At 37.3% G+C, this 15887-nt stretch overlaps 1 protein-coding gene across 2 annotated transcripts in view; it reads right to left on the bottom strand.

Moving 5' to 3' along the window:
• LOC110480357 (uncharacterized) overlaps positions 1 to 9947 on the bottom strand; it is an 89455-nt gene extending 79508 nt beyond the window's left edge. For both annotated transcript variants that reach the window (XR_014957250.1, XM_085587344.1), the window contains exons 1-3: positions 6463 to 9947; positions 4968 to 5134; positions 3071 to 3179 (exon numbers count right to left, since the gene is read on the bottom strand). Coding sequence is in view for 1 of the 2 variants with exons in the window: in XM_085587344.1 (XP_085443470.1) it covers positions 3071 to 3179; positions 4968 to 5096 (238 nt within the window). In the remaining variant the exon portion in view is untranslated. The remainder of the gene's footprint in view (positions 1 to 3070; positions 3180 to 4967; positions 5135 to 6462) is intronic.
• Positions 9948 to 15887: the final 5940 nt, after the last annotated feature.

Raw genomic sequence — 15887 nt, 5'->3', positions numbered from 1 at the left:
CTCACACATCATGGGCTTTCCAAAAGTCCTCATGTCGTGGAAAATATAATATTTTGAAGAGGTGTGAACCTTTTCAAAGGTGAAGAGGGCTGGAAGAGAGCAGAAGTCTGCAGATGTGGAACTTTTAGCTTTGCTGCAGACAGGAAAATAGATGTACTGGGCAAATTTTACTTTTTTTGACCTCAAGGAAAATATCAGATACTGATACATACTGAAAAGGAGAAAAATCTCCATTATTTAGCTAGAGAAAGAACTGCTAAACCCATATATGAGGCTATTGTGTAACTACAGAGAAAAAAATATCCTTGTGGTATTTTTCTTAATATATGAAAAGCTGAACACTCCCCTGCAGAACTAAACTGTCAGATTTGAAAATTAAATTTTAACACTACCTCTCCTTCAAGTGTGGACTTCTCCTTGCTAATTTTTCCTTAACCATAAATATGTCCATCATACTTTTTGGTAGTATGATAATTGCTGGAGGGTGGTTAAAAAATGTAAGACCTTTTTCCAAATAATAAAGTATAACCTGATTTCTGCATCCTAAGTCCTAAAATCTCTCAGCTCTGAAGTCACAGCGAGGATGCTGATAATAGCAGTAGGATTCAAGAAGCTGCACCAAGTAAGTTGTTTTGTCCAGACTTGTCTATTGCATGTAATGAACTCTGTTCTATAAAAATCAAGTAATTACTGGATCTCCAGGAGCCAGAAGGACAGTGACAAACTGCTAATTAATTTTTTCTCTGAAAAATGCAGTAATAATTGGATCAGGGAGTGACATGTGCATTGAAAAGCAAATGTATCCCTATGAACATGTCTGGCCTAACAAGTTTTTTAATATATCAATATTGAGAGTTTGTGAGGAAAGGCAGCATAGTTCATGTGTTCATGTCTTTTTTTTAGACAAAATACAGGCTATTTTAAACAACTTGCTTTTTCAACTCCCTCATAAGAAAAAATGTTTATATTTGAGGGCCTATCTGAACTGTATTGAAAGCTGATATTCATGACTGTAAGAGCCATTCCTCTTGGAAAAACACACTACCACTCCGAGCCTCCAAATGAAGGCAGCAGAAGGGCAAAAAACAAGTAAATTGTGGAGAGAAAAAGATGGAAAATTAAAAAACAAATCGACCAGAAGAGGCATCAGTAGTTGCTTTCTGTGCAACAAAGCCTGTTCAATTATTGGGCCTTCTTCAGAAGCAAACTGAAAAAACTTCAAGTACCATCTATTTGTTGGCTGTTACAAATTAGACTAAGGGTTGGTTTCCTTTCATCATAATGGCACCACAAGTCTTACTAAATACAAGGTTTCCTTGCTTAGATGGACTACATTTAATGAAAATCTAATAAAAACCTTGGTCTTTTCCTTTCTTTATCCTAGTTTAAAAAAAAAAAAAAAGTACCAGGGACATGAAGAAAATCCTGCAGAACAAGTTTTCAGCTGAAAATAAAGTCCTGTTTTTCCCAAATATACCCTTATTCAATCAATTGTGTAAGAAGCCTTTAAGATAAACAATGAGTGCACCTTCAGGTCACTTTGTGGTGGAGCAAGCCTTATATTGCTGATGGCCATACATGGACGATGTCCACCTCCAGTTCCCTCCCACATTTCCCACTCCTATTCATGTATTTCCTATTTCTGTATCTCCCTCAGCACCACCCCGCCAAGCTCTTCCACGATGGCAGAGCTCTCCAAGGGTGCTGACACACCTTGCACAAAATGTGCTAAATTTAGCAGCTCCAAGACACTCAGCACACAGCAGTGCCAGTGAACTAATGGTGCTGCTGAAGAGCTCTATTTTCATTTTCTATCTCGATTTTCATTTTATCTCCACTGCACACAGCTCAGTGCTGCTTTTTTGTGCTGTTGACCCAGCACAGCCTGGTACAGACTTAGCTTTAGGGAGCCCCTGTATCTTTAAGCTGAGGTTCTCAATATCCAGTTTTAGGTATCAGCTACTTGATTGACAGGATTGGTTTCTCTAATATAAATCTATTTGAAATATATGCCCTCTATAGCCTTAATCCCTTAGAATACATTATAACTGTTATCAGGAGAGCAGAGCTCACAAAAATTACAGGTAACTCCCATATTAACCACCAGCTCATGGTAGCAAATACAAAATAAAAAGGAAAAAAAATCTGTCTCATGACTCCACACAGGTCACATACAAATTTGGGACCATCTGACCCTTCATCCCAAGCCAGACCACAGCTTCCAGGGCAGGACATGTCCAATTCAAGCTCCAAACACTTTTTAATGTTTCAATAACACAGAGCACAGACCTTTCAGGGAAATTCCCTCTGACCAGCACAGCAGTCCTGAGCTGCACAGTTCTGTGCATTTCCCATGTGCAAAAATGCATTTGGTCTCCAAGGGCAGGAGAAAGGAAGATCAAAGACAAGCCCCACTATGCAGATCCCAGAGGAGAATTTGTCATAATCCTGTGTTCCATCTTTTACCTTGAAGCACAGAGCAAATGAGGAAGGAAAGAAAGTGATGTCTTAATATTGTATGCAATTAGCAATCAGAGGGCACTCACCCAATAATTTTTTTCCAGATATTGTATAACTTTTTGGAAGATACATTTAACCCTCTCTGCTCCAATCTGCTAATTTCATTAAATAATATTTATAATATTTAATTACTTTTTTAAGCCTTGATAGCAATCCATTTTGACAGCTATGCACTCAGAAGGATTGTTTCCCAGAAGGAGAATTTCCCTCACATGCATCCATAAAGTCACCACACAGTCCTGAAACCTCTTGCTGGTAATACAGGAGAGCAGAAGAAACACCTGAGGAGTAATGGGATTGGCATTTCTGATACTCTCCTCTCCTTCCCAGATCTCTGCACTAGGTTTTGTTGAAGAAAGAGGGTTGTATTGACCTTCTGTGTGTCTGAGTTCCAGTCTGAGTAGGGAGCTGGCTGCAGCACAAGATCAATCACAATTATGATGTCCACACAGTCCAAGTTATGGTCTGAGCTTCAATGCCAATGAAGAATTGCTGCCTTGCATCATGTTTCAAAAGAAAGAAAGGAAATTTAGAAAGGGGAGCACGATACCTGAATTTGAAGAGCCCAGATAATTTGTGTATGCTTTATTCCTCTCAAACTCCTCTGTCAATACTAGAAATCTTTGAAGAGCTGTATTTTCCATCACAAATCTTTTCACCTGAGAAAGAAAGGCATACAGTGCAAGATTGCCATTTAAAGGAGCAACGAAAAAACTAGTCTGGAACAGTCAAATCACTGCATCTTCTGTTTGCAGGCATACCTGCAAACAAAATCAGCCCACCTAAGAAAGCTGTTGAGGTGGCAAAACCCTTTTTTTTCCCTATTTGCAATTGCTTAAGCTTCTATTATGTTGTACCTGCTAAAAACAGATATTAGAATTACATTCTGCAATTCAACTTTGGCTGTCTTTCCACCCAGGTAAAAGACTATTAGATTAAATTTATTAAAATGACAGGTAAAAGGTGCAAAAATCCTTTTCCTTTCTGCAATAGGTAAACTTCAAAAGGGAAAAGATTTGAAAGCAAGTTGTAATAGTGACCAGTTATCTAAGAGAACCAATATGAGGGAGATGCTGGAATCAAGTTGCTCATTTAAATAAGGAAAGAATAAAAAGTTCCAAGTCTGACACCAAACAAGGCTGTAATGGTGTGGGGTTAATTGGATTGAAGGGAGCAGCTTGGGCTCTCCAGTGTGCTGGAGCTGACAGAGACCACAGGCAGCAAAGAGCACAGCAAAAGGAGAGGCAGGACAAAAAGGTCTAACAATGTTTGGGCTGCTGGCAATTTTAAGACAAAAGAATTCAGAGAAAAAAAAGAGAATTGGCTCTGGAAATTTTGAGGCCATAAGACCCTTGCTATTTTAAGGCATGGCACTTTATTCCTTTAGAAATAAGTTTATTTTGTGTGTGGGTGCATTAGCCATTTGTATTTTCCTCAATATTCCTAATAAAAATTCCAATATTAATTTCAGATTCAGATAACAATTATAAAAGTGAGTAAATAGATAAATATATATTTACTGACTACATCTACATATCTGAACAAAAATATTATTTCTAATATTACAATTTGACTTCACATTTCCTTGCATCAAGCTCCAATCAGAAATATTAGCAACCTTTCAATTATAACAAAACTGGCTGAAAGGTCACCCTTTCCCCAAACTATGGTTAAATAGATTTAATCTTCTCGGTCTACTATTACAGCCAGAGCAAAGTGTTTATGATCAATTCAATTAAAATGGTAATTTCAGGGGGACTGGCAGCTCTCCTAGACTGTAAAGAGTTCTAGTTTACTTGAAATCCCATGGCACAAGGTAATAATATGGGATGTTTGCTGTTCTGTCACTGTGGTAATTTTCCATGATATTACACTGAAACACTTGCACAAATATACCTGCAGATAATACACACACCAAAAAGGAGGTATAATATTTAATTTTAATGTAATTATCACATCCCACTGAAAATACACAACGAAGATCAAAAGATAATTACAATACAGACCAGTGAGAGCTCTGTTTTAATCAGAAGGAGCTCTGAATCAAAGGTATTCTGCTTGCCAAAGTGAGTGTCTTGTTGGGTCGAATAAGCTCACATGGCCCCTTAGAAGAAGTCATTGGAATTACATCGTTATTTTCAGCTCTTGCAGAGTTTGATAGTGTAGCAGACCCTGAAGCAAAGCTTTGCCTTTGGTTGCAATTATATAAACTTCACAGTTTTGCCATGAGTCCTGCTGAATAGTTTTGTGATAAGCCATAAGCATAAACCGGTAAGCAATTGTTGTTACAGAGATCTATTAATAGATATTTCTCTTTTAAAAGAAAAAAAAAAAAAGAAAAGAAAAGAAAGATAATGCTATTCATATTCAGCTCTAATGCACAGAGCATTTTAAAGGGAAAACTGCCAACTTGAAGTTTCATTTCCTCCTGATTACTTCAGACATACCCAGAAGCTAACAAGAAGAGTGAAGATTTGTATTTTTTCATCATCCCCTCCTCTCCTCCTTCTGTTTTTGGCAAAGTGTTCACAAATGTGATCATGTCTGCTGATTTCCCAGCTTTGTTGATGGGCCATGGTGTGTTCTGAGCCTGGGCACTCCACTGGCACTTCCCCTGGTTTGGCAGAAAGCAGCAGAGTAAGGCAAGAGTTCTAAGGGATTGTAGTGAAGAAGAAAACAGGTGCACACTCAAGGGAAAAATCAAGAGGTCATCTTGTTTATTATCATTGTTCTTGGAGCACCAAAAAGAACTTTCAAAGGCAGTATTAGAAAATGAGTGGAAAAGGTTCCCAAAGAACAATGAGAATTTTTTAACAACATGCTCTTCTAAGAAATGTTGAAAGGTTGCTGCATTTGGACTTCAGTGAACTAAGCAAGGAACTGGTTTTGGACTAAATCCTGACAGTGGTCAAATGACCCAACTGCAGATGCACAAACACCATTTTGCAAGTTGGAGCTCTGTCTTGGTTACACTGCAATCTCTGCTGAGACCAAAGCCTGGCTAGGTGTACCTGACAGCTGAGAGCAGTATAGCTGCAGAAAAAAAAACAACAAGCTCAGTCTGGACTGCAAGACCCTTCAGAAAAGCAAATATTTAGGTTGCTGGCTGGCACTGAAATCAGAACTGCCATGGCTGAGAGTGCCAAGCCAAGGCAATGTGATTACACACTGAATGCTCTCAGCAATACAGGAGTCACATTCTGCTGGTCTTGATACACCTGCAAACACAGTGACTGCAGAGCTCACTCAATTGGGACAGGGAGAGGGGAAGTAAAAAATGTAAAGAAATCTGTGCCAATTTGCTGAGTGAAAATGCATGCAGTCAGCATAGCATGGGAATCATAGAACCTTACTCCTTTAATGGCATCAAACATTGAGGCAGTAAAAAAGGATTTTTATTTTCTGTTAGAGCTCTTAGAAATCTAACCAAGCAGTTTGTGATGTAAAAGAAAAAGGCCCCACACAAACCAAAATTACCATCTAAATCTTTTGTTAAATTCAGCAAACCTTAAAGTAGGTCATTGCAAGTGACACATTTCACAAATAATTTATCTACTTTTTTTAGTGATGACCTGTTTGAATGTTCAACAATAACCTGAGATTTTGGGTGTGCTGTGAGACAGACAAATGGGACCCTGGGTGATACACAAAGTAGAACAAAGGGAATAATTACTGTCCAGGTAATATACAAAGTCCTTAGTTTAGGACAGTGACTTCATGAATACAGCTCCTAAAAACACTACTCAGCTTTCAGCAGACATTTGGCTCTAAAGACCTCTGAAACATGGAATGTAAGAAACCAAGCTGCTTTGGATTCCTAACACCATTATTTGTTAAAATGCAGTTGCTGAAGGAACTGAAAGACACAATGTACACCAAAGAATGGGCACCTGCAAAATGAACAGTGCAAGAGAAAAGCACACAAAGGAAAAATGAACTTACAGTTTCTTCAGGAAGTCTGAAATATTCTCAAAGCGAAGTGCAGTCACTTCTTATTTAAACACACCCAAAGCAGCAGATCCACATTCAACATCCTGTCGAGCAGTGACAAGAATGTACAAGTGGAGATGAAACCCTCTGGGGGACAGAAACATGAAGACAATGTTACTTCTGGCAGAGAAATTTGGGATGTTACATAGTTTAAGAAACTCAGTGTGTTGATGTGACATTTTATGGGCTGTGGTAGATTTGTGGTGGTTGGCATTGGCTGCCACTTTTATCTGACTCTTAAAGCAGTTAAATGATCCCAAAAATATTTCTGCACTTCTGTGTTCCTTCATTACAAGAGGATCTGCTGCTATTTCCATTAATACAAATCCTGGATGCTGGTAAGAGCACATGGCTTAGCTTCTAATCAGCTGAAAAATTACAGCAGGAAGCAAAATATTCTTAGGCATATTATAAAATTAAAAAGCTCATGCAGGAGATGCTTTTAAATTTTTTTTTCTTCCAGAGGAAAAAGAAAGTACCATCTCTTCTGTGCAGCAGGAAGATACAGCTGTAGTTAAAAATGTAAACTAAAGAATATCTCAAGGTTCCGATTTTTTTTTTTTTAAATTCAAAAAGTCTTCTTTCCTTCTGACAATAGGTTTCTTTGCCAATTTCCTTCTTCTAGAGTAATTCCCGAGGTTACCATGCTTTCATGTGCTGTGCTGGGTGTATGGATAATTACTGCTCTTGCTGTTTGAACTTACATAATGACAAAGCTTTGACTGTTTTGAAGTACCCTCCATTTCTTTTACTGATTTCTCTTCACAGACCTTTCTGGATGTGCAACTTTCTACACAGAAGTGAGGAACTTGACAATGTAATTTCTGGGATTGTTCCGTGTTTGAAAAATCACATAAACACGATCATCCTGTCTGCCTTCAGTATTCACCCAGGATTTAGAAAGTTTGCCAGCTGGAAAACAGGAAAAGAAGGGAGTAGAAATGGATTGAAAAAACCAAACACCTCATAAGAAAGATTTGCCAGTATTACCCAGAGAGCACCCTCAAATCCCAGCAAAAATACTAAAATCCAGACAAAAATGTAATAAAAAAGTGGAACCATGTGGACTTACAGGATAAAACCCAACTAGTTAATCTGAATTCAAACCAGAATTCTCAGGGGAAAAAATGTGTTATCACTGAGTTGAGGAGCAAACACCACAGCTGTTTCTGCTGACAGAAGAGCAGGAAATGAGAAGCAAAGGAAGAGAGAGGAATTACCAGCACCAAAACCTGTGGATGGCAGCTGCCGTGGATCTGACCTTACAACATGAGCATCATGAGACCTACAAGATGTTATCTGAATGTTCATGGTATAGGTAAATTCCCACCTACCTAAAGTCATCAACAAAAATTTAAGAGCCAGTGCTTATCTTTTGTTAACAGCAGACTCAAAGCATCTGTAGGAAAAAACATTTGAGTGAAACAACAAATGAAAAATTTCCGGAACTACATTTCTGAACCACATATCATTTATAACCAACCTGGCAACATTATTGTTTCAAGGCAGGCAACTTTAGAAAATATATGACCAGATACCCAAAAGCTCCTCCACTTTTACTTTGTGCATATGGCCTTTGAGCACTGTAATTTATGTTACCAGGACTCACTTGTCCAGATGGATTTTTACAATATCCTTCTCACAGCTCTCCAGGTGTTGCAAATAAATAAAACACTTTATTTGAGGGAGATGAGAATAGAGTAGGTACCAGTGAGTGTTGCCAATGCACATATTTTAGCAACAGCCATTACAAAAATGTATTGCAATATGATTAAGTATGCCAAGTGATTCTGTATATTATTCAAATGTCACACATGACAAGCAAACCACAAAAACTATTTTCAGTAAACTGCTGAAATCAAGTTGACTGCTGTTAATGATACTGTCACTGTGTCAAATTCAGTAAGAAAATGTAGGGAGATTTTGCAATAGAATGATAATTGGTCCACCTTGCCCTGTGAGATACACTGTGCCACCAATATTAACAACAACCAAAAAAAAACCTGTAAAAGATTCAGTGGATTTCTACATGAGCAAATGGCCACCTTCACAGAGATTCAGGAAGCAGAAGAGTCTGAGTTTGTTGCATGAATAATTTGTTGCAAACCATTTATGACCTCGAGTCTACAGCATATTAAATATTCACACAACTTGTTCAGAATGAAAAAGGCTGGAGCGTGTGAGAAGGGATCCTGAATCCTCAGCAGCCTCAAACAAAGTGGGCTCTGCCTGCAAACACAATTTCTCCTGGATTACTGGCAGAATATTAAACACTTTTGGCTTATTATTTGAGACAAAACTCACCTTTAATATAGGGGCTATTCTAAATACTTGAATATCCTTCTTAAAACATACCCTGATTTTGTATATAAAGGTTCAGATCCACAGAAACTATTTCAGAGTTGCCCAAATCTCTTTGTACATATGCCCCAAGCGACTGAATGAGCTGGTGCTCCTCAACTTTTCTACTCCATACTGCAGTTAGTAAAACAAATCCAGGAGTCTTATTGAAATTACATGTCCATACAAACAATTAATTAGCATTTTTTAACTGAAAAGTCCTAGTGGTTTGCTAGCAGGCAGAAATGTAGATCAGAGAAGCAGCAAAACCATCAAATGTTTCACATCAAGCCTACCACACATACAGAAATAGAACCATCTGTGGCCCTTCAGATCTGTAGATCTCAAATGACTGTAATCTTATCCTGAAAATTCAATTAGTTTTCAATGAGAGTGTGGATTTGGACAGAAATGACTTTTGAAAGGTTTAGGTAAAATTAAGAACTTACACAGAACTAAAAACTTGATCAAAAAGTCAAATCTTCAAAAGAAAATCAGTGTGTTCAAAAGTATAAGAAGAAAGCAGAGAGATGAGATTCAGCCCTAAAATAAATGATTTAACAAAATTTGCTAAAATTAATCTGACACATACATGCATATCCTTTAGAGACTATAAACAATGTTAACTGCCTTTGAATTCTCTACCCCCATCCCTTTGAAAAGACAAAAACTTACATCTAAAAATTAAATGATACATATTGTTTAATAGACAGGCAGCTAAGCTTGGGAAAGAGAAGGTCAGTCAAAGCTGTGAAATTAGGCATTCAAAAGAAAAAACACAAATTAAGCCAAGGTCACCCAATAAATGTTAATCCCATGCACTGTTGAGGTGACATTCCTGATGTTGTCATTGCTGTGTCATTTTTAAAATTATATATATTTATATACATATCTCCAAATAGACATTTGTAGATACACGCATGCACATACTAATATAGAGCTACCTATGCCCTTGTGTCTCAGACCTTGGCTCAAATATGCAAAAGGGCAACCTTTATGTCCCAAACCTGAGACCAAGTAGGAAGAGAAATTTTGGCACAGAGCTGTTTCACTGAGGTATCTTCTAAAGAAGAGCACTGTTATTATTTTTATTTCTGTATTGTATTCTGTATTTATTTCTGTACTGTGTTCACAATACAGAAATATTGGATTAAGTTTTCTTTTAAACATTGTATTGATAAGTTCACAATACAGAGGAGGGGAATGTTTGGGTTTTGTTTACACACAAAGAAGACAAAAATAAGCCTTTAGAGATATCATAATCTGAATAGACAAAGGGAAGAAGATGCATCCAAACCACAGAGCAGCAAGAAATACAAAGATCACTAGCATTTAAAAAATTATGGAATAGGGGGTTTTTATGGTAGTACAAGAAAACTCATGTTTTCTTTTAACAAAAAGCATATTTCTCTTACACAATGCTAATGCTTAACATCAGGCCAGATGAATGTTTGATATAATGAGTATTCAGTCAATTTTATCACACAATAAAAGTGGAGTTTTCTACATTGTTATTATTCTTATAACATTTGTCACTGTACTTTTACATACTATATAAACCAAGAGCTGGCTTAGAAGAATCCCATTTTTGCCCCATAAAAAAAAAGTGTTTACCAAGATTATTGTTTATTGACCAAATTAAAAATTGTCAAATTGCAAATAGAGGAATTAAAAATTCCTCTATTCCAGTGCCAAAAATGACATCACATTGTGGGCAGCCTGGCAGTGTGTCTTAAAATATTACTTCTTTTTTCTTAGTTCTATTTAGTATTCATGTAAAGAAGTCTGTCCCTATAGGGTGCTGCTGTGTTTGAAAAGAAATAGTAATTCAGGAAGATTGAAAATAAGTAGATGATTCACTGAAGATATTTCCCCACCTATTTTCCCTGCATTACACACTTAACACTCCTGAAGGGGAGGAAAAAGCATCCTGGATTTCATGGATGTATCTGTTCCACTACAAAGGAAGTCTTCCCACAATCTAACAATGACACTGCAATTATGATAGAGGTTTTTCTTAAACAAAGCTGTAATTAAACCTGGATGCTGACATCAACTCCTTTTTAAATAGTCTTGTATACTGCCTGTGATTACAAGCAGGGGTTTGGTGTTTTCCAACTAGTCACAAAGGACACACAATAAAACAAAGTATTTTTTAATTTTATTATGTCGGTTTGCTACTTTTAAGACAACCTGTTCTGAAATGGTGTCTGTGGTTTGAAAGGGAGTTTTTATAAACACAACATCTACAAATTAGCCCATTGTTGAAGATACTTCCAGTCATTCAGAGTAATTTCTTAATTTCTGGGGAGGATGAGAATGGAGAAGGAAATACACTTATGCTTTCAGAACAGGGATCCTTCAATCATTTCTAGCAAATCAGGAATGATATTGTGTTTCATTTTTATGGTGCAGTATTGTTCTCAGTGAAAAGATGATAACAATATTCAAGCCATCATGGCTTCACAAAGCATAAAATAATCCAATGCTGCCATTTGGCACAATGCCCATTGCAACAGCACTCATGCACAGGGGAAAGGGATGATTTTCCAGAATCATTTATGAATGTGACTTCTATCAATTGTGTTAAGTGTCAAAGGTGTCATCATAAAAATCTAAAAGGATTCCTTTCTCACTCCTGAGAGTTATAAGGACAAGATGGCACAGCTGAGACCAACACAACACAGCATCCATTCCCAGCTCCCCTTTTTCTTCAGGGGAGGTTGGACACACCAAACCCACACCCTTCAGGAAAGGGTTATGGGCCCACAGTTCCTAAAACACCAGAAATGATCCAGAAATGAACCTGACTGCTGTACACCCATGAGGATCTCACTCCCAAAGCAATTTCTGCACAGAACATGCCAGTGAATATGATAGGTGAGCTCTGCAACCTCCCAATGAACCTTCCAGCAGGAAGATTTCAAGGCATTATGCTTTAGGCAAGGCCTGTCTGGTGAAGCCAAGACAATAATTTTAACATATTCTATCAGTCCCTTGCTCTTTTCTAAGCTGCTGTTTCTCCTTGAGACTTCACAGTCCTGGGGACAGTCTCAGACTCTTTTCGTATGCTATGTTTATTAAACACAGAGACAGTTGCAGCATTGTGTGACTTATCACAATGAACCCACAAGACTTGCATGTTAAATATTGACTACCAAATAATCAAAACAAGCCATTCACTGGGAAAAGAGCAAAATAACTGGGGAAAAAAATAAAACAAGACTAAAAAAAACCCAAGTGATAAGCTATGTGAAAGCATTATCTCATCTCAAAGGACCATCCACAAACAGAAAACCAAATTCATCACTTGTTCCCTGAATTAGTGGCTTAGCTCCAAGAGATAATCACATTATTCTAAAAAGAAATAAGGAGACTGATTTCAAATTTCAGACAAAGGATCAAGAGACTGTTAGTTATGGGTTTCTCATCTTTACCTGTTTTCATGGCAATTTCCCAAGTTAAAACTCATTGATGACGAAGGAAATCATCTCTCTTATTTAAATTAGCTTGAAACATATTATAAACATATAATATCTAATCTTACAACTAGTTAGCTTCTAATTTTCTTCATATCTTTGTACATCACTGGCACTAAGGACATGAGAGTGGTCCAAAGAAGTGCTTGATGGAGTGAGGCTGGTCTTGGGGGCTCAATTCTAACCCAGCCCCTAATGCTGAAGGGAGGACACACATCTGCTGACTAGGACAAAAATGAATTTAATGACTCACTGGTGCTATGAAATCTATCATATATTTCCAGGTTTAAGTACATAGACAAATGGAACAACAATTTTGCAAAAAGCTTGATTTTTAAATGTTTTTTATCTGAATGTAGCAAACTATACCTCAAGGTTACTTGAGCTTGAAATAAAAATAAGCCAGTTCTTTTTCTAGAAAACATCCCCTGTTCCCACTATTTGTGTTCAACTTCCACACATCATGTGCTGGGTTCTGCCTCCAGCTCCTGCCCACAGCCAGACCAGAACTGGGAAACAGTTTTAGAAAAAAATAATGGGGTTTGGTAGGGAGCTTCACATCTTAACCAGTCAGTCCACTGCAGGTAAGGAAATCACAGAATGCAGTCAAGAACGAGAAAGAAACTCAAATTATGCTGAGCAGAATTATCACTTTGTAGTTTTCCCAAATTTCCAGTGATACTCCAGCATATTTCCATGAATACAAGAAAGCATTCAGACAAAATCAAAGGAATGAACTGATTCTCTTCATGTTGCTGTTCATGCAAATTCATTGATATGCTGGAGACAATAAAAATTAAAATTTGACACCATTGCAGGAACCTGGCAAATGGAAGAAAACCGTGAATGTTTGGTCCGTGTTGTAACAAGTGCACAGTGCCAAAACAAAAGTGTGATTGTGTCAGGTATGTGATTTGTAGGCACAAAAGCACAAGTTCGGCCAGATGTCTTCGAGGCATTTGTGTTGTTACCATTAGAAGAGTTAAAAAAAAAGAAAGTTGTATTAAAATTATAAAAAATACATGTCCAAAACAAGCCTAGCCAGACTTGAGCTGTTTCACATACACCGTGTGCTACTCACTGTTTCATGTAGACTTTTGAAGTTTCTCACTGCAGATTGACTGGGGCAACCAGGAGTGTGAAATTCTCTAATCCATCCACTTCCCCGACCATTAAACTGCTTTATTTTGGTCTGTTAAGGAAAAATCTAATTAATGTACAGTATGTGTGTTGAGTCACAATGTAGAACAGCTTTGTGTCCTGCTGTTTATCCACTGTCCTGCTCCTGTCAGTGCCTTTGGAAGTCTTTTCCAATGAACCTCTACTGAAGTAATCACTCTGCCAAATATCAGTTGTAGAAGAGCTTGGTTTTTAACAAAAGGTCAAACAAAATTGCAGTGAAGACCCATGGGATCCTTGTAAAAGGTCACTTCAGACAAAATGGATTCCCAGCTGAAGTACAGGTTTCACCACAGAGTATATCTTCTGTGGGTTACATTTTCAGAGAAAAACTTCAATTCAGAGTCAAAATGAATGATTACAATTTTCTGCTCACAATCATCTGTAAATGAAGAGTCATTTGACACCCAGCAAATGAAAAAATCACATCCAGCTACATGACTTGCACGCAGTTAGTCAGGTCTCCAAATAAAACACTCAGTTCCATAGCTGTTTTACTGAGGATGGCAAATAAAGTTGCAATGTGGTGATACAGAACTGTAATGGTCTGTGGTATGAGGCTCTATAAGACCTGGCCTCAAGAAATCTATTTTCAGTTCTATACTTGTTGAGCTGGAGGAGCATTTCACAGTGAATAATTTACTTGATTAATTTAGGGCCATCCCTAGTTTACAGAATTTCTTTGTGCTGACTTCTTTGGCCACTTTGCTCATTATTTGAAGTTGCAGAACAGATGGTTTGTTCACATATATTTTTGCATAATGATTGCTCATGAACACTCTGTCCTGGATAGTGCTTTGAATACTTGCTATGCAGGCTCTGTGACTGGATTTTTAACTCACATAGCACATGCGCTGGATTCACTTTTCTTTTCATGTCAAATAACTAAATATTTTTCCAAACCACACAAAATCTTCCCAAAAGTGAGGAGAAAGTGTCTGGTTTAAAACAAAACTTCTTAAAGATATGTGCAACTTTCAATATTTGAATAGCAAACCTGGAGCTGTGAAAATTCAGATATTTACGCAGAGATATTAAGCATTGATGGGAATGAAACCTGCATAATAAGAGATTGATGAAAATATATGCTAAGCAAAATAAGACTCAACAAAACATTTAGCAAAAGCAAATAAATTGATTAAAAGGTACCCACAAAGCAGATAAAAGCTGACATAGATGTTACTGCTGTTGTCAGGAGAGATTCAGAGCTGGTCCAACAGATTGCCAGGCTTTTAACTGGAACAACAGCAGCTCACTTGGATGATGGTGATGAAGGCATCAGATGGATGTCATCTGTTTAAACCAGGTGAGAATTTGGGCAAATTAGCTGTTGTTGAACCAGATATCATGTTGGTCTAAAAAGCCCTCAGCAAGTACAATTCCTCAATAAGTCTCTATAAGAGAAAACAACAATGATACAATCCTTTTACTGCTAATGATGTGTTTATAGATATTTATCTCTGCAGCAGTTTCAGCAGCTGTATCTCGAATTGCCACTAATGCCTTTCTTCACTGATTAATAGAGTGAAGCTATTGAGATGTAGGATTTCCACTCAGTTTTTTTCCCAGTGTAACATTGCCATCTGCAGGAAGCTCTCCCTTACTTGGAGACTCATTTTACAATCACAGAACAGGAACCACTGAAGATGAAAATGTAAGTGTCCAAAATTAGCCCTGTTTGATCAGCCTGAAAAACTGCTATTTTAAAAATTAGCCAGTAATAATATGGCTCACCAACAAAAGCAGTATATTAACCTACTGTCTGGCAAGTTATTAAATTGAGGGATTGGCATTAATCTATTTGAATAATACATTAGGACATAAAGAAACACTTCATAAGCACAAGGGACTTCTGATTTAGTTATTTATCATTAGTTGATATGTAAAGTTCTCATACTGACATACAAAAATTTTATCATTTTCTATTCTGTAGATGATCCAGATCTCAGCTTTCTCTGCCTTTCTTCTTAGCTTTGTAAGAGGATTTATGTAACACAAATAATTTTTCACCATGCTAGACACTGGATATCCCTTCACAAGTACTAAATATACTGCCCAGAGAACCAAAAAGGCACAAATGCAAGATCTTAACTTTAGATAGCTGCTTAATCTTAATCTCTGTCTTAAAGACAGAATATTTGTGATGCTCAATACAGCATCAATTCATTTAGAGAAATCAGTCTTCTAGAGCAAACTCTAAAGACAGTTTCACAATTATTAGCATCCTTGTAAAGAAAGAAAATGTGTTCAGGACTGAAATGCTGACCAATCACCCCAAGAAACTCCACAAACAGGGTGATATTTTATGTAGGAGCACTGAATTAGGGCTGACTCACTGAAATCTTTTAGTGAAATAGGGAAGAAAACCAGAATTAAATA

This window comes from Lonchura striata, chromosome 9, assembly GCF_050655825.1.
Source record: "Lonchura striata isolate lonStrDom1 chromosome 9, ASM5065582v1, whole genome shotgun sequence".
Lineage (NCBI taxonomy): Eukaryota > Metazoa > Chordata > Aves > Passeriformes > Estrildidae > Lonchura > Lonchura striata.
Note: the sequence above shows the minus strand (reverse complement) of the source record. Positions and strands in the feature narration are given on the sequence as shown.